Source organism: Prunus mume, linkage group LG1 (genome assembly GCF_029339155.1).
Source record: "Prunus mume cultivar Tortuosa linkage group LG1, ASM2933915v1, whole genome shotgun sequence".
Lineage (NCBI taxonomy): Eukaryota > Viridiplantae > Streptophyta > Magnoliopsida > Rosales > Rosaceae > Prunus > Prunus mume.
Window position 1 is genome coordinate 24,851,986 of NC_142698.1, and position 15,107 is coordinate 24,867,092.

A 15,107-nucleotide genomic window follows, 5' to 3' on the forward strand; every position below is an offset into this window, starting at 1 on the left:
TCTTGCTATCAAGAAAACATAAGACAATAATGATATCCATCTTTGCACTTTCCTAAAATGATATAACTCAGAGTCTCTTCATTGTTGTTAACTATCATGTTACAATATGTATGCAAGTACACATATTGTGAGAAGTTTCACAGATTTGGTATGATTAATGATGAAATTTTATTCATGTCAAATGCGTAGTGAAAAATATGGAAAAGCTAGTGCAATCTTAAGGGTTTGTTTGATATTCAACTTGAATCCAAGTTTTGGAGCGAACCTTAGCCCTGGGTTTAGTCTAATTTGGTTAGGCTTTTGTTTCCTATTCCTCATAAACTTGTAACCCAAGTTCTATGAGCTGTAAATAGGACTTTTAAGGTTAGATTAAGTAAGAGAGAGATAGAGAGAGAGAGAGAGAGTGAGTTTGAGCGAGAGTGTATGAGAAATAGAGAGCTAAATGGGTTCTTTTTTTTTTTTCTTTTCTTTTTTTCTTTTTTTTTTTGCGAAAGAAGATCTCATTGATAACAATTAAGAGGATACAACCATGTCATCATTTACAATTGATTCCAGCCAAAGTGGAACCTCTTCAATCCAAGTTACCATAGTATTACAATTAAGAGCATGCCTTGCTAGAAAATGGGCTACTTGGTTACCCCCTCTTGGACTAAAAGAGATAATAACATCTTCAAATTGTTGCAGACTCCTCTTAATATCATCAATAAGATGCCCAAGACTCTTCCTCATCCTTCTTTACATAATTTACCACCCCTTGTGAATCAGACTCAATTAAAATAGAAGAAAAGTCAGCATCTCGGGCAAATTTCATCCCGAAAAGAAGCGCCATGATCTCTGCATGTTTAGATGAGGTGGCATTGGCAAGAGGAAGGGCCATAGCTGCCATCACTTCCCCTTTGTCATTTCTAACAACAGCACCAATTCCACCCACACCTGTTTCGGGAATAAAAGCAGCATCAACATTCAGTTTATATTTACCAACTGGAGGAGGAGGAGACCATTTGGTTTGTTTCTCTATAATTAATTTAGGTTCCCCTTCCACAAGACTTCCATATTCACCAGCCAAATAATGGACTCTGTTAAAGATCACATCTTGTGCACAAGAACGTCCTTCCATAACAGCTTTATTTCTGTTTTGCCATAAACTCCAGCAGAAATTTTAATAAGACGAAAAGAGAAGAACAATAAGAGAGTGGACAAGAAAAATCCGAAACCGAGCCACAATATCAATAAAAACTCAACGCTTCTGAGTCAAATATTACACTACATATTTTACATAATAAATTGAAATTCAACATATTACATAAATGGCTCCCTCAGTGCTTATTACAACTCTAAATTTATTCACATACAACACACTGAAAACTAAACACACCACAACTGTAAATGAAGCATCTTTCTTTAACCTTGGTTACCCTGCATTCGATTCTTGTCACCTCGAGGATTAGCCCATCTGCCATCAAAACATATTAAAAAAACAATGTCAAATTAATAGATAAAAGAGATATTTAATGATATACCTATTTCTTGCACTAATATTATAAATAAACCCTACACAATTGAAACCTTATCGAGTCAAAAGACAGATCAAACTGCTTTAGTTTCTCCACGTAATTTTCTTCTTATGAGCTTCAGGATCTCAGATATCTGCAAAGCACAACAAAAGTTGAATCAATACATGGATGATTTTGTCTGTACATCAAGCATTCACGACTCTAGGTTGTGTGTGTTGTGTTTTTGGCTTACCATAGGTAACGTTGTATGTCCTGACTTGTTTTGGACGTGGTTGACGTGTTCCAACCTTTTTGTGTGTGGGATTTCTAGCCTAATCTAATAGGGTTTATGTTTCCTATTCTTAAGTAGACTTGTAACCTAAGTCCAATAAGCTATAAATAGGACTTTTGGGGTTAGGTTAAAGGTATAATCTAGAAAACAAGGGGCATCAACCAAAATGGTAAGAGGATAGGGAGCTGGGGTTTGAGAGAATAGAGAGCTAATAGGCTTTTCTTGTAAACCAAAGTTGTTCTTATTCTTCTAGTGAAATTTCTCAAAGTGATCATTGGAGAGGACGTAGGCACGTTACTGAACATCTATAAATTTCTTGTGTTCCTAGTTGGTTTGTTTACTTTTGTGTGTGTGTGCGCTCAATTTCCTTCATCGTTGGTGTGGTTTGTTTTTTCGCGTAGTCCATTGATAAAAAGATCTTGTGTGTGTTCCGCATAATAGTGCACAATAGTGCGAACCAACAACCAAGTACCCATTAATAGATAAGAATGCCTTCCAACTAAATCCCAAAAATATTTAACTTTGTACTAAATCCACAAATAACTAGTAACGAATCCCAACATCCTACCTATTCCCATTTTGAAAAGCTTTTTTTCCCCACATTTTTCATGTTTCAAGTTAATTTTCATTGTTTCTGTAAAATTTTACTTTATGTTTTCGCAGATTTTCTAAAATACGAACAACCGATATTTCCACCGAATCAACAATTTCATCCATGCACACAGGTACCCCGAAAATATAAAAGTAAGGTAGAGAAAGCTTGATAAATCACCAATCAAAAGAAGAAAACAACTTACTCCAGCATAATGTTGCAATATTGGTGAATAATGATCAAGGGCCATGTATATTTTTTCAACAAGGCTCGATAGAGTGTCCACCTCCTTCCCCAAAAGATCAACCTGAAATCCAGTGAGAAATGATCCATTAAATATACCACAAAATTACACGCTTATTAAAGTCTGTAAAGAACTTCCAATCGTAGCATTCTATCATCCAACAATACATCTCAAACCATCTTCTGCCGTAAGTATATGCAAGAAACTATTCAATTCCATGAGTTTCATAGCATGAAAGACAATCCGAGGCCGAAACATCAAGTTGAAATATGCATAATACCTATCTGATTTACATACCTCGGCTTCAGCTTTTTCAAGGTCAGAACATTTCCTTTCAAATCCCCGCTTGTATAGAATCTTTCTTTTTACAAGTACTTTAGCTTTTTGTTTAAGTGAATGCAATTGAGATCTCAAACTCTTCAACCTGGAAACAAAATCACAGAAATACAAAAAGGCATTAAAGGTAGAGCACAGACTTAGAGCACGAAAGGCATTTACAGGTAAAGCACTTATAGGTAACAATAACTGAGCAAGTACCTTGAAGATTTTCCTGAAATATCTCGTGTTACTCTACGTTCAAACAAAGACACAGCATTCTGCTTCTCTTGATTGACATCAAGAAGCCTCTGACCTAACTCGCAAATATATGCCTTATGAGCATTTGATTCACCCCTTAAATTTTCAAGCTCTTGAGCAGCTAATTCATATCGCTTCTTTTCCTTTTCCAAGGCAGCTGCAGCATCTTGTTCCAATCGCTCCTTTGCTTCTTCCAGAAAGATTATTTTTTGGTTCAACTTTTCTTTGCTTGCAACCTCAACTTCTAGTTGTTTTCCTTTTTCTAGATTTTCCATCTCAAGCGAAACCCGAAGTCCTTTTTCATTGGTACATATCATGTTCAGGTTATTGAGTTTCTGCTCAGCATCCTTCAAGTCTCTGAATATAACTACAACTAGTTCTTGCATGATGATGGACTCCATATTCAAATATTCAATTTCACCCCTTAAATTTTCAAGCTCTTGAGCAGCTAATTCATATCGCTCCTTTTCCTTTTCCAAGGCAGCTGCTGCATCTTGTTCCAATCGCTCCTTTGCTTCTTCCAGAAAGATTATTTTTTGGTTCAACTTTTCTTTGCTTGCAACCTCAACTTCTAGTTGTTTTCCTTTTTCTAGATTTTCCATCTCAAGCGAAACCCGAAGTCCTTTTTCATTGGTACATATCATGTTCAGGTTATTGAGTTTCTGCTCAGCATCCTTCAAGGCTTCTCTGAATATAACTACAACTAGTTCTTGCATGATGATGGACTCCATATTCAAATCTTCAATTTCACCCCTTAAATTTTCAAGCTCTTGAGCAGCTAATTCATGTCGCTCCTTTTCCTTTTCCAAGGCAGCTGCTGCATCTTGTTCCAATCGCTCCTTTGCTTCAGAAGATTCACCATTGTGCTCTGACATTTTCTCTGCAGCTTCAGAAACTTGTAGTGAAAGGCACTTAATTTCCCTCTTCTTATCTGTGAGCAAATCTCTGAGCTGGCCCCTTAAATTTTCAAGCTCTTGAGCAGCTAATTCATATTGCTCCTTTTCCTTTTCCAAAGGCAGCTGCTGCATCTTGTTCCAATCGCTCCTTTGCTTCAGAAGATTCACCATTGTGCTCTGACATTTTCTCTGCAGCTTCAGAAACTTGTAGTGAAAGGCACTTAATTTCCCTCTTCTTATCTGTGAGCAAATCTCTGAGCTGGCCCCTTAAATTTTCAAGCTCTTGAGCAGCTAATTCATATCGCTCCTTTTCCTTTTCCAAGGCAGCTGCTGCATCTTGTTCCAATCGCTCCTTTGCTTCAGAAGATTCACCATTGTGCTCTGACATTTTCTCTGCAGCTTCAGAAACTTGCAGTGAAAGGCACTTAATTTCCCTCTTCTTATCTGTGAGCAAATCTCTGAGCTGGGCGTTTTCTGAAAGGAGTGATTCCAGTCCATCTTTCAAACGGCTAAGACTTTCTTCATCGATACCAAATGTGGCTTTTTGCTCATTTTCGACAAGAATGTCATCTAATTTAGAAATAACCTCAGATATTCTCCTCCTCAGCATGTCAAACTCCTTATTCTTCTTTGATGGCAAAGAAGATCCCCGTTCTTTCAACAATTCCCTCATGAGGCTGAATAGTTGTTCAGTCATATCCTGCACTTTAGACTCATGATTTCTCTTCAACTCCGTCATCTCAGTATTATAATAATTTATCAATTCTTCTATTGACATATTTATTTCTGAATTATCTTGCGTGCCATTTTTTTCCCAACTAGATGCTGATGATGATGCTGATGATGTTGATGTTGGTGGTGATGTTGCTGAAGATGGAGATGATGATTTAAGATCGTTCAAAACCTCTCCCTTCTTAAAATTATTACTTTCTTCATCACCTTCCAAGGATCCATGAGAAGATAGCTGCGCAAAGTCAGAAACAGATAGTGATTTAGAAATGGCGTCCAATTCCTGACGTAAACCTGATATCCTCTCTTTCATCCTTCCATGCCCATTCACATTTTTATCACTATAAAACTGGTCCCAAATTTTTTCTTCGAATCTCCAAATGCAATTCCTCATCACAAATGCTTCAATTTCTGCTTTAAACTCCTGTTCCTGTTGCCACTCATGTACATCAGCCTTTGACAAGCGAACCATTTGTTCCACCCGTTGAAAGCCAGTTTCTAAAGCACTCTTTAGACAATTAAGCGTCCTATCTACACCAATCCCCCATCTGTCAGAAACTTTATCTTGCTGTATGTCACTCAAACCCAACAACTCAGAAATTATCTTAACTGAGCTGCCTCTTATGCTATCAATTTCTGCCTCGAGCTTCTTAAACTCCTCTTTAGTTGCTCCTCTTAAGCTGCTCAAAGATTGTTCTATTCTATCGTACTCTAAAATAGCTTCAAGAAAGCTAGGATGCATCTTGTCTTTGGTACCTTGTTTAATAAGTCTGTTTGACTCCTGGCGCATTGCTAAAGACGCCAAGAATTCATTTTCAACACCCACATGGTAAACATTTAACATTTCTTTCAATTTAGTCACCTCTAGTTCTTTTTCAGCAATTTTCTCTGCTGCCTCTTGTACCATACCCTTGATGACTGTGTCACTCACCACCCTAGACACGGTCAACCGGTAACTGATATCTTGCCAATAAGAATCAAATTCCTCAACAAGGTCAACATCCCCATTACCATTCTCCTTCACATCATTGCTAAGCTGCAACCCTCCATTGCATGATTGAACACCGTTACTCATGATTTATATACTCTCCAATCACTTAGGCCCCAACAAATACCAATTTACTATGCAGACTTGTTGAACTGCAAAATTTCAGAAAGAAAAAAAAATAAAAATTCAGAAGCTTACCGAGTGAGAATCGTAAACCATGATGAAAAAAAGAAGTCCCAATAATTCTAATATTGTAGAATCAACTAAATTTCTTGGAAGTGTGAGACAAATTATAAACGGACCTGCTTAGGACCCAACAAAAATGGAAGAAAACAAGAGAGAGAGAGCAGTATCTAAGTCATTAGAAAAAACACAGTACCTAACTCTTGTTATTTGTTTTTCCAATTTCGTTCGTTTCTACAAGGACATAAGTCAAGCAGAAGTAAACATTGTTTTTCCCTCCGAGACCAAACAGAGTGAAAAGACCATATGGGGAGAGAGAGAGAGAGAGAGAGAGAACAAGCTGAAAGACCAAAAAGAACTATAAAATTCACCTTAGGGCCTGCCATGGCCCCGCCCCCCAACCCCCATCCCCACCCCCAATTTTTCCCATACACTGTATTATATAGCTGCAGCTCATATTTTGAAGAATAACAGACCACCGTATAACCATTGTAGTGGCCCAATGCAATATTGAACGCAACCCCTATAATCACTTCATAATAATTTCATTCACAATTATATATTACATGTTTGTAGTCCCACAATTAATATAACGAAAAAAGAAGAAGAAAATGAAGCCATATTAGCCGATTAATCCTCCAATACTCAAAATCAATAACTTTGTTAATAGTCTATCATTTATTAAAATTTTCTTTATAAAACTTGTGTTATGGTTCGGCCCCCAACACATACAATCCTAGCTCCCCCATTCACCAAACCAATTGCATTAAAAAAAAATACAAATTAAATATTTAAAACTGGAAACACCAAGAAGTTACGTACTTACCAGTGAAGAAGCTGAATCAGGTGATGAAGAAAGATAAAGAAACATCGCAAGTGAAAGTGATGATGACAAACATGATTGCTTACTAAACAATTCCTTTGCTCGTATGCTTGGACAAACTACTTTTGTAGATGCTTAGTGAAACAAGCTCAAATACCAAAATGAACTATAACATTCAGCTTTTTAACTATTCTTTTCTCAACTTGAGCTTTCACCAAATCAATTCTAGACCAAAAAATAGAAAATACAAATTAAATATTTATAACTGGAAGCACCAAAAAGTTACTTACCAGTGAAGAAACTAAGTCAAGTGATGAAGAAAGATAAAGAAATATCACAAGTGAAAAAAGTAATGATAATAAACATGATTGCTTACTAAACGATTGCTTTGTATGCTTGGACAAACAACTTTTCTAGTGCTTCAAGTAAATCTTACTGGGTGATGTTAGGACAAACCACTTTTCTAGAGTTTTAACTCACACACATTGATATTATGACTCGAATCTAGGGTCATTATTGGGAGAGCATTTCTCCAAACTACTACACCAATGGATCCTTAGCTAGAGAAAAAAGGTAATTGCACTGGAATTTTTCTCCACCACTTGCTAAAAGTAACTAGGTACGAAATAAAACAATTTTTTGTGTGGAGATACAGCGATCAGGGGGAGGGGAAGGAGCGCAATAACACATTACCAATTTTGTGTAGATTAATTGGGCGGTTATAACCTCTTTTCCAGTTTGGTTGATATTTACATGATGAGCTTTAGTAAAAACATGTAAAGCACCAGGTGTATTACATTAAGAAAGTACATTGGAGTCTATATCAATGTCATAAACTCCTCCTCCACAGTGACAAGAAATACTAATGGGAGTTTGGACACACTTTGAGCATTGTGTTTTTTTTTCTTAACCAGCAGGCATGTTGAAATTCTGTTATTTCCGCACACTTGGATGTCAATATAATTTATTTATGCCACTCAATTTTTCAAACCAATTTTGTCCTTATTACGGGGGAGTGTCCACCAGAATTACGAGAAGCTATAACAGACCAATATACTTTTAATTTTTACAATTATAAATAATGTTATTTTATTTATTCTTTTTCTTTTTCTTTTAAGTATTTTACTATTATTTTACTCAAAATTGCAAATTTATCCTTATTACTAACGAAAAATTGGATGAAATTTCGAAATATTTTAATTAATTCAAATGTTAGTTTGGCTAACTTTTTAGTTTTGGGGGTAAGTTTGATTAGAGTCACAGTTCGGGAAGTAAAACGACACTTCACTCTATATTAAAAATACACATAATTTTGAAAAATGAATAAGAGTCCATGTCCAACAAAATCCTTTATAAATTAAAAAAATTATTGACACACGCATCCCGACATGTCCATAGGCTAGTATTATATTTTGGCCCCCCTTACCCACCACCCCTTTTTTTTTTTTTTTTTTTTTGGGTTTTGGTGTGGAGTAAATAAGGAGGTAGGGGGTGGAATAGGGTGGGAAAATGAAGATGGCACACTAAGAGCATCTCCACCCACAAGGGCTAAGTCTAAGGCAAGGGCAAGTAAGGGCTGCCACTATTCACGTGAATAGTGTCAGCCTTTGCATTTGTGGTTCCACCCATGAGGGCAAAGTCTAGGGCAAGTCTAAGGCAATTACTATTCATTATACTTTATTTCCTATTTGTTTATACTTTAAACTATTAATTTTGATAAGCTTTTTAGATTATATTTTCGGTTGTCACGTGTCACTATTTATTATAAAATTTTCATTTAAAATTTAAGATAACATTTTTCGAATAAAATTTTCAAATAAAATTTTTGGATAAAATTTTTCGAATAACATTTTTGGTTTTGCCTTGACTAATCTATTAAAAAAAAAGAAATTGGAAATGCAAGAAATATATATATAAAAAGACATTAAATTGAATAAAACGGATTTTTTTTTTTACCTCGTTGCCAAGATTTTGATGTGGAAAGTGAAAAATATTGGAAGGAGATGAGTTTTTATGAAGATTTGGTGTAGAAAGTGAATAAAATGGTTAGGTATTTATAGGGAAAAAATACAGAATTTTTTGGTATTTAAAAAAATTCAGAATTTTTCAGAATTTTTCAATTTTTGGCAAAAAAAAAAATCTGTTTCGTCGTGATGCCAACGCGACGCCACAAAACTCGGGCTTCAGCCCAGCAGAAGTTGCCCTTGGGCTTGCTCGGCTGATGGGACCCACCACGAAATCGGTGCTTCTCTTGCTGGAGCCATCTCGCTCGCCAGGAGCCCTTTCCCGCTTTGGACCTGCTCTAACAAGTTTCGATCCCATTGCCTTCATCACTAAGGCAAACCCCGATTGGCCTGTCACCTTCTTTAACTTTGGCAAAAAAAAAAAGGTATCTGGTTATATTTTCAGGGATTCTGAGGTTTTGCCTTCAGCATCGGTACTAGTAAAACTTTTCTTATGGCTTAATTATTGTTACAGTTGCATAGGCAGGCCGGAGAAAGTATCAAATCAAAGTGATGATACCTCTTTTTTATCACAAAAAATAAGATGTGCCAAAAGATAAAAGAGGATATGTACGTTTTGAAGCAGCGCCTAGGATTAAAGTGATCACTTTAAGCTCGAAAGGGAATCATGGAGAGAAGTATGAGAAAAAGGATAAAGGAAAAGGTAAGGATGTGACGAGAAAGGAAGTAATAAAATACAAAGCATAATGCAGATGAAAAGGGAATTTCATGCTCTAAGGTCTAAGCCTTAAGTAACATCATCATTTCAACGTAGATCCAAGATTGTCATATGCTCATGACTCCATATTGAACTATGATTGATAAGGCCACGACAAAGGCTAAGGCACTCCTAATTGCCATAATTGTATCATCTGAATTTTTCGTGCATGTAAAATTACACTTCAATTTCCAACAACAAAAAACGATTGAAAAGCTTTTTTTAGGTATAATTTTACAATACTCATAGTCATTAAAATAAAAAACTAAATGATTATTTATTCTATTTTTCTCTTTAATTGTATTTCTCGTACTTTTTAATGTTGAGTAGTAAACACAGGGCTCGTTTGGTGACTATTATTGGATTGAATTGGATTCTCCATATATTTAAAGCATGTTTAAGGAAGAAATGATTTTTTATTTATTTTTTATTTACTAAGTTGAAGGTAGAAGATCGATTACTCATGAAGAAAACTTATCCCATCTAATCCCCACAAAATTGGAGGATAGTAGCACCTTATAAATAATCCCTCCTAATCCTCCGAAAATGGAAAGTCATTCACTTCTACCTTCATTTCCTCCTTCAACATATCTTAAATTTAGTGACTTATCCAATCCATATTCCTTAGGATAACTTTATTTAGGTTCCCTTGGATATCCATCACAACTATTTTTTTTAGCATTGCAAACCTTTCTATTCCTATTTAATGAAAATTTCCCATCATTTGGCAAAAAAAAAAAAAATTGTACCTAATTTCCATGACAAATGAATATAGGAATATTTAAGATGTCTAATGGAGGAAATAGACATGATTATGTGGGAACATGGAGACCCACTAGATGGAAAAAAAATATGGCCACAATTTGCAAATATTATGGTACTAAATTACTCATGTATCTTACTATGCAATGTATAAAAGGGGCATTTAGTTCATGGGAAATGTCAAATTCATGCATGAGAAATAGTTGCATGACACATGGAAAAATAAGGAGAAAGTGAAACCACCACCCCCCCTTGGGTTTTATTTTCCCTTCACATGGGAAACTAGTGCACCATTTTAATGACCCTTTTTCTCTATTAATAATGTAGAATTACAATAGAGCATTAAATGCATTATTTTTTATTTTTTTATATCTAATATGGGTATAATTGAAAAATTAAACAAACTTTGTTTTACATTCATACACAAATCAAACATGGGAAATGAAATAAAGTGATATTACCAATATTTTCGAAACCCTCAATATTTTAGACCTTGCTTATATATCATCAACCTTGTTAAGTTTTGGGTTTTCACTTCATTAAAGGGTCACTGAACGACAACCGCTCAGCCCCATGTGAGAAATCTCAAGGCTAAACAAGTATCGTGGAGGACCAATATTCTTGAGTTGAAGATGGTGGCAATTTGCTATTGTTCAAGGCCGGTCCATTGATTTTGGAGGCTGTGGGTAGAAATAAAAACTTGAGGCATTTTTTTTTGTCATTAGGTTTTACATGAAAATTAAATTTGGTCATTGAGAAAAAAATTTAGCCAAATTGGTCACTGTGTTTCTCAAAGTTTACAATTTATAGACATTCCGTTTTCTTTTGTTAAATGTAGTATTTATTTTATTTTTTTAGGAAACACCTTCATTCTTCCTCCTCTAACTCAACGAGTTATGGTATATTGTGCTATTAGAGTTTAGCAAATTGGGGGAAATCTTGGGTTGAAATCGAAATTGTGAGGTATAAGGAAAATCAAAAGGCCAAACCAAATTAAAATGAAATCAACAACTTACCAATATATTTTGGTGTTGTATCACCTTCATTACATCTCCTTGTCATCTAAAGTCACAATACGGTTCTCACTCAATCGATTCAGGCTTATAACACCCAATTCGTGATACCTAATTATTTCGATTTCAACCCAAGATTTTCCCCCATTTTTAAAACGCTTATAGCACAATAACCTAACTCGCTGAGTTAGAGGAAGAAGACTTGAACATGCTTCCTGAAAATATAAAAATGTAAACTGCATTTAATGACAGTTAACGAAAGATAAAGAAATGTCTATAAATTGTAAATTTTTGGAAACACAGTGACCGATTTGACTAAATTTGTTTTCTCAATGACCAAATTGAATTTTCGTGTAAAACCCATTGCCCAAAAAGGTATTTAACCATTTATTCAATGTTTACCTTATTTTGAACAACAACTTAAATAAAAAGTTTTCAAGCGTAGGTGTTAACTGTGTTAGTTTATGTAAAATAGGCTCACTATATAAAAAATAAAGAAAAAGGCCCAAAACAATTTAGAATAAAGCCAAAAAAGCACCAGTTACACATAGGGGTGGCAATTTCGAACACGACCCGATACACGACTCGAAACCCGCACGATAAAAAAACAGGTCAATTTCGGATCAACCCGTTCTGACCCGTTTAATAAACAGGTGGGTTTCGGGTCAACCCGCTAACCCGCTATAATACATGTCTAACCCGTTTATTAAACGGGTCGTGTCAACCCGTTTAATATACGCCAACCCGCGAAAAAATGAAGAGAAATGTAGAGTTCAACACGCACACAAGGGGTTTCAAACCTCCACCACCCTCATTCCTCTCAAACACTTTATCCACCATGCTACATACAACTTTGTGATTATATATTATGCCTTTTGATATTTATAATGTTTCTTTTTCTTCTTTTGTTTTCCGTCCATCTTCTTTTTTTTTTTTTTTCTTTTCCTTCTCTCTTCTCTCTTCCCTCCTCTTTTTTTTCCTTCTCTTTAGTTTTCTCTCCTCTCTTTTTTATTTATTTTTTATTTCTTTCCTTCTCTCTTCACTCCTCTCTCTCTGTCTCTATTTTTTTTTCCTTCTCTCTTCTCTCATCTCTCTATCTTCTTTTTTTCTTTCTATTCCTTATATTTTATCTCATCTCTTCGTTTTTTTATTTAAAATTTTTCAGTTGTGAGTTTTGTAACATGCATGTAATTATTTATGAACCCGTTACACGACTCGAAACCCGCACGACAAAAGACGACCCGAACCCGACACGACACGTTTATTAAACGAGTTGGGTTCGAGTTGAGCATTCTTGACACATTTATTATCCCAACACGACACGACCCATTGCCAACCCTAGTTACACACAAAATGTTTTTTTTTTTACCTTCCGCTAGAATATCTCTTGAGCTAAAAAGTATTATAGGAGACCCCTTTTTTTTGGGGCCCTTGTGCCATCGCCTAGTCCACATAACATGTACGGGTCGAACCTACTATTGTCATCACTTGTAATTAAAATATCTTAAAAAAAGATTGACATAAAGATATATAGGGCCTTGAAGAGTAATTTGCTCCGCACTAAGTAAAGCCTACCATAATTAAATAACTTGAAAGCGTCTTTCCTATTTGACAACATCCCAAAGGAAGACATGGGCATAGTTCGGATTGAATTGGTTTCTCCTTAAAACCACCGCCGAACTAATTACAATATAATGGTTTGATTCGGTTTGATTTTGACTAAAGTCATGAAGGAAACAAATTCGAACCAAACCAAACCAATTTAAGATGGTTTGGTTCATCTAGTTTGAGCTAAGCCCAATTCTCTTTCTTTTTGTATTTTTTCAACATTGTTAACCCAATTATAACTAACAAATTCACAACTTGCTTCATACGTAAATCATTTTTTAGAGTAGGAAACCATCCTAAAGCTCAACATGCCATAAAACTTCAAATTTCAATAACTAATATAGCTCAATTCAAATATCCATATATAGTTATGATCTAATTCGAGTATTAAACATGTAAAATATAATATAAATAAAATCATATTTACAAAAGCTCAAAACCAAACCAAATCAAATCATATATGATCTAGTTCGGTTTTTAAACCATTTGACTTTTTATTGAAAACCAAATTAAACTTATAATTACAATTTTGTTCGGCCGAATTGATTCCCACCCCTAGGAAGACACATGCACCCCTACATATCACCATAAAGACACAAATGATTAACATCTAGTTAGGAGGATGGGCTCTCGTGACAAGTTATCTGCCACTTGAATGAAGTGTTCTGTAGACATGAAATTGAACTTCAATTATTGAAGAAGGTAATGGGTGGAATCCAAGAAAAAGGCAATTACTTCGTGAATTTTTGGAGTCTTAGAGCATCTCCAAGGGAGATGTCAAATGCAAAATGTTAAATTTGAATTGATGGCTTATGTGGCAATTTGACACTTTGAAAAAAAAAATTGAACTCCACCCGAAAATGCCAAATATCATATGGGGCTCATATGATACATAAAATTTTAAAAGAGAGTAAATGATAGTAGGGTCCATGAGTAAAAAAATATTTGACATCAAGCTTTTTGATATGTTATTTTTGACATATCTCTTCTAAACCTTCAAATCCATGTAGGATTTGACTACTCAGTTGGAGCAACTTTAACCTTTAATTTTTGTTATTTCATGTCCATGTAGCAATTTGACATATCGGTTGAAGATGCTATAATAATATGATCGATTTCAGTGGCTGATTTTTTAAATTGGTTAATTTTTAATGAGTTGGGTATTAAATTGTCTGATTAAGGGAGTTTCACTAAAACACCCAAAATGGAGGTTGAAATTATAAAAAAACCCAACACCCAAAACACTTTATAAACACACCCAAAACCCATCATTACACACACTCAAAACCCATTTATAAACACACCCAAAAAGTTGACTTTGGGGTTGATTTTGGGTGTGTTTCTATGTTTAAATAGTGCTTGGGTTTTTTTATAAATACATGTCTAGAATTGGGTTTATTTATAAATTTGTATTTAAATTATACAAGGGTCCTAGTTAAGAGGGTAAAACAACTAAAATTCCAATAAAAAATTACAACTAAAACTGATAAAAACGAAAAAAATTAAATTAAATTAAATTAACAATATAAAAAACACATTCTGATTTTTCTTTCCATTTGTCATCAAACCAGCAAAAACACAAACAAGAATTGTCCTTGGCACTGGAACGATGTCGAGCTGTCATTTGGCATGGAAACGAACCCAAAATGCCGAACCAAATCAACAAAAATGTCATTGAAATTTCCGACTTAGTTTTTTAACACCAAGTCCCATTTTAACTCTTTTTTACCCTGTGTTAGGCCCGAGTTTGCAATTTTTGGTGAAAATTTCATTGAATTATGCGTCACCATAGTTGAAGAATGACACAAGGGTGAGGGGATCATCTTTTTCCTGTTTTGACAAAGATATTGTGCCATTAACAACATTAAAGTTTTAATTAATTATCTAACAAAAAAAAGTTTTAATTAATTAGGTTACCGTAATTTCAAACACAACCCAGGTTATAGTTTGTGGTCGAACCCCAAGTTATAGTTTAAGTTAATGTAAGATATTGAATAATTATCTCAAATTAAAAAGAATAGAATAAAGAAAACTGACCTGAAATTGTTAGTTTCTCCCAATATCTCATGTAAATTTACATTATTCATGGATATGAACATAAAAAAAGATGAATTACACTCCCTTGCTAGTATCACACTTTCTTAAAATGATATAAATCAGAGTCTTCTTATTGTTGTTAACTATAAT

At 34.7% G+C, this 15,107-nt stretch overlaps 1 protein-coding gene across 1 annotated transcript; it reads right to left on the minus strand.

The window, feature by feature from the left end:
- Window positions 1-1,254: 1,254 nt before the first annotated feature.
- On the minus strand, window positions 1,255-5,909 carry LOC103321628 (WPP domain-associated protein-like). Its single transcript, XM_089044214.1, has 6 exons — window positions 4,466-5,909; window positions 3,159-4,179; window positions 2,919-3,045; window positions 2,583-2,684; window positions 1,567-1,647; window positions 1,255-1,453 (listed from the first exon to the last, which is right to left on the minus strand). The coding sequence occupies exons 1-5, from the start codon at window positions 5,895-5,897 to the stop codon at window positions 1,588-1,590; spliced, it is 2,742 nt and encodes a 913-aa protein (XP_088900340.1). The 5' UTR covers window positions 5,898-5,909; the 3' UTR covers window positions 1,255-1,453; window positions 1,567-1,587.
- Between the last annotated feature and the right edge of the window lie 9,198 nt (window positions 5,910-15,107).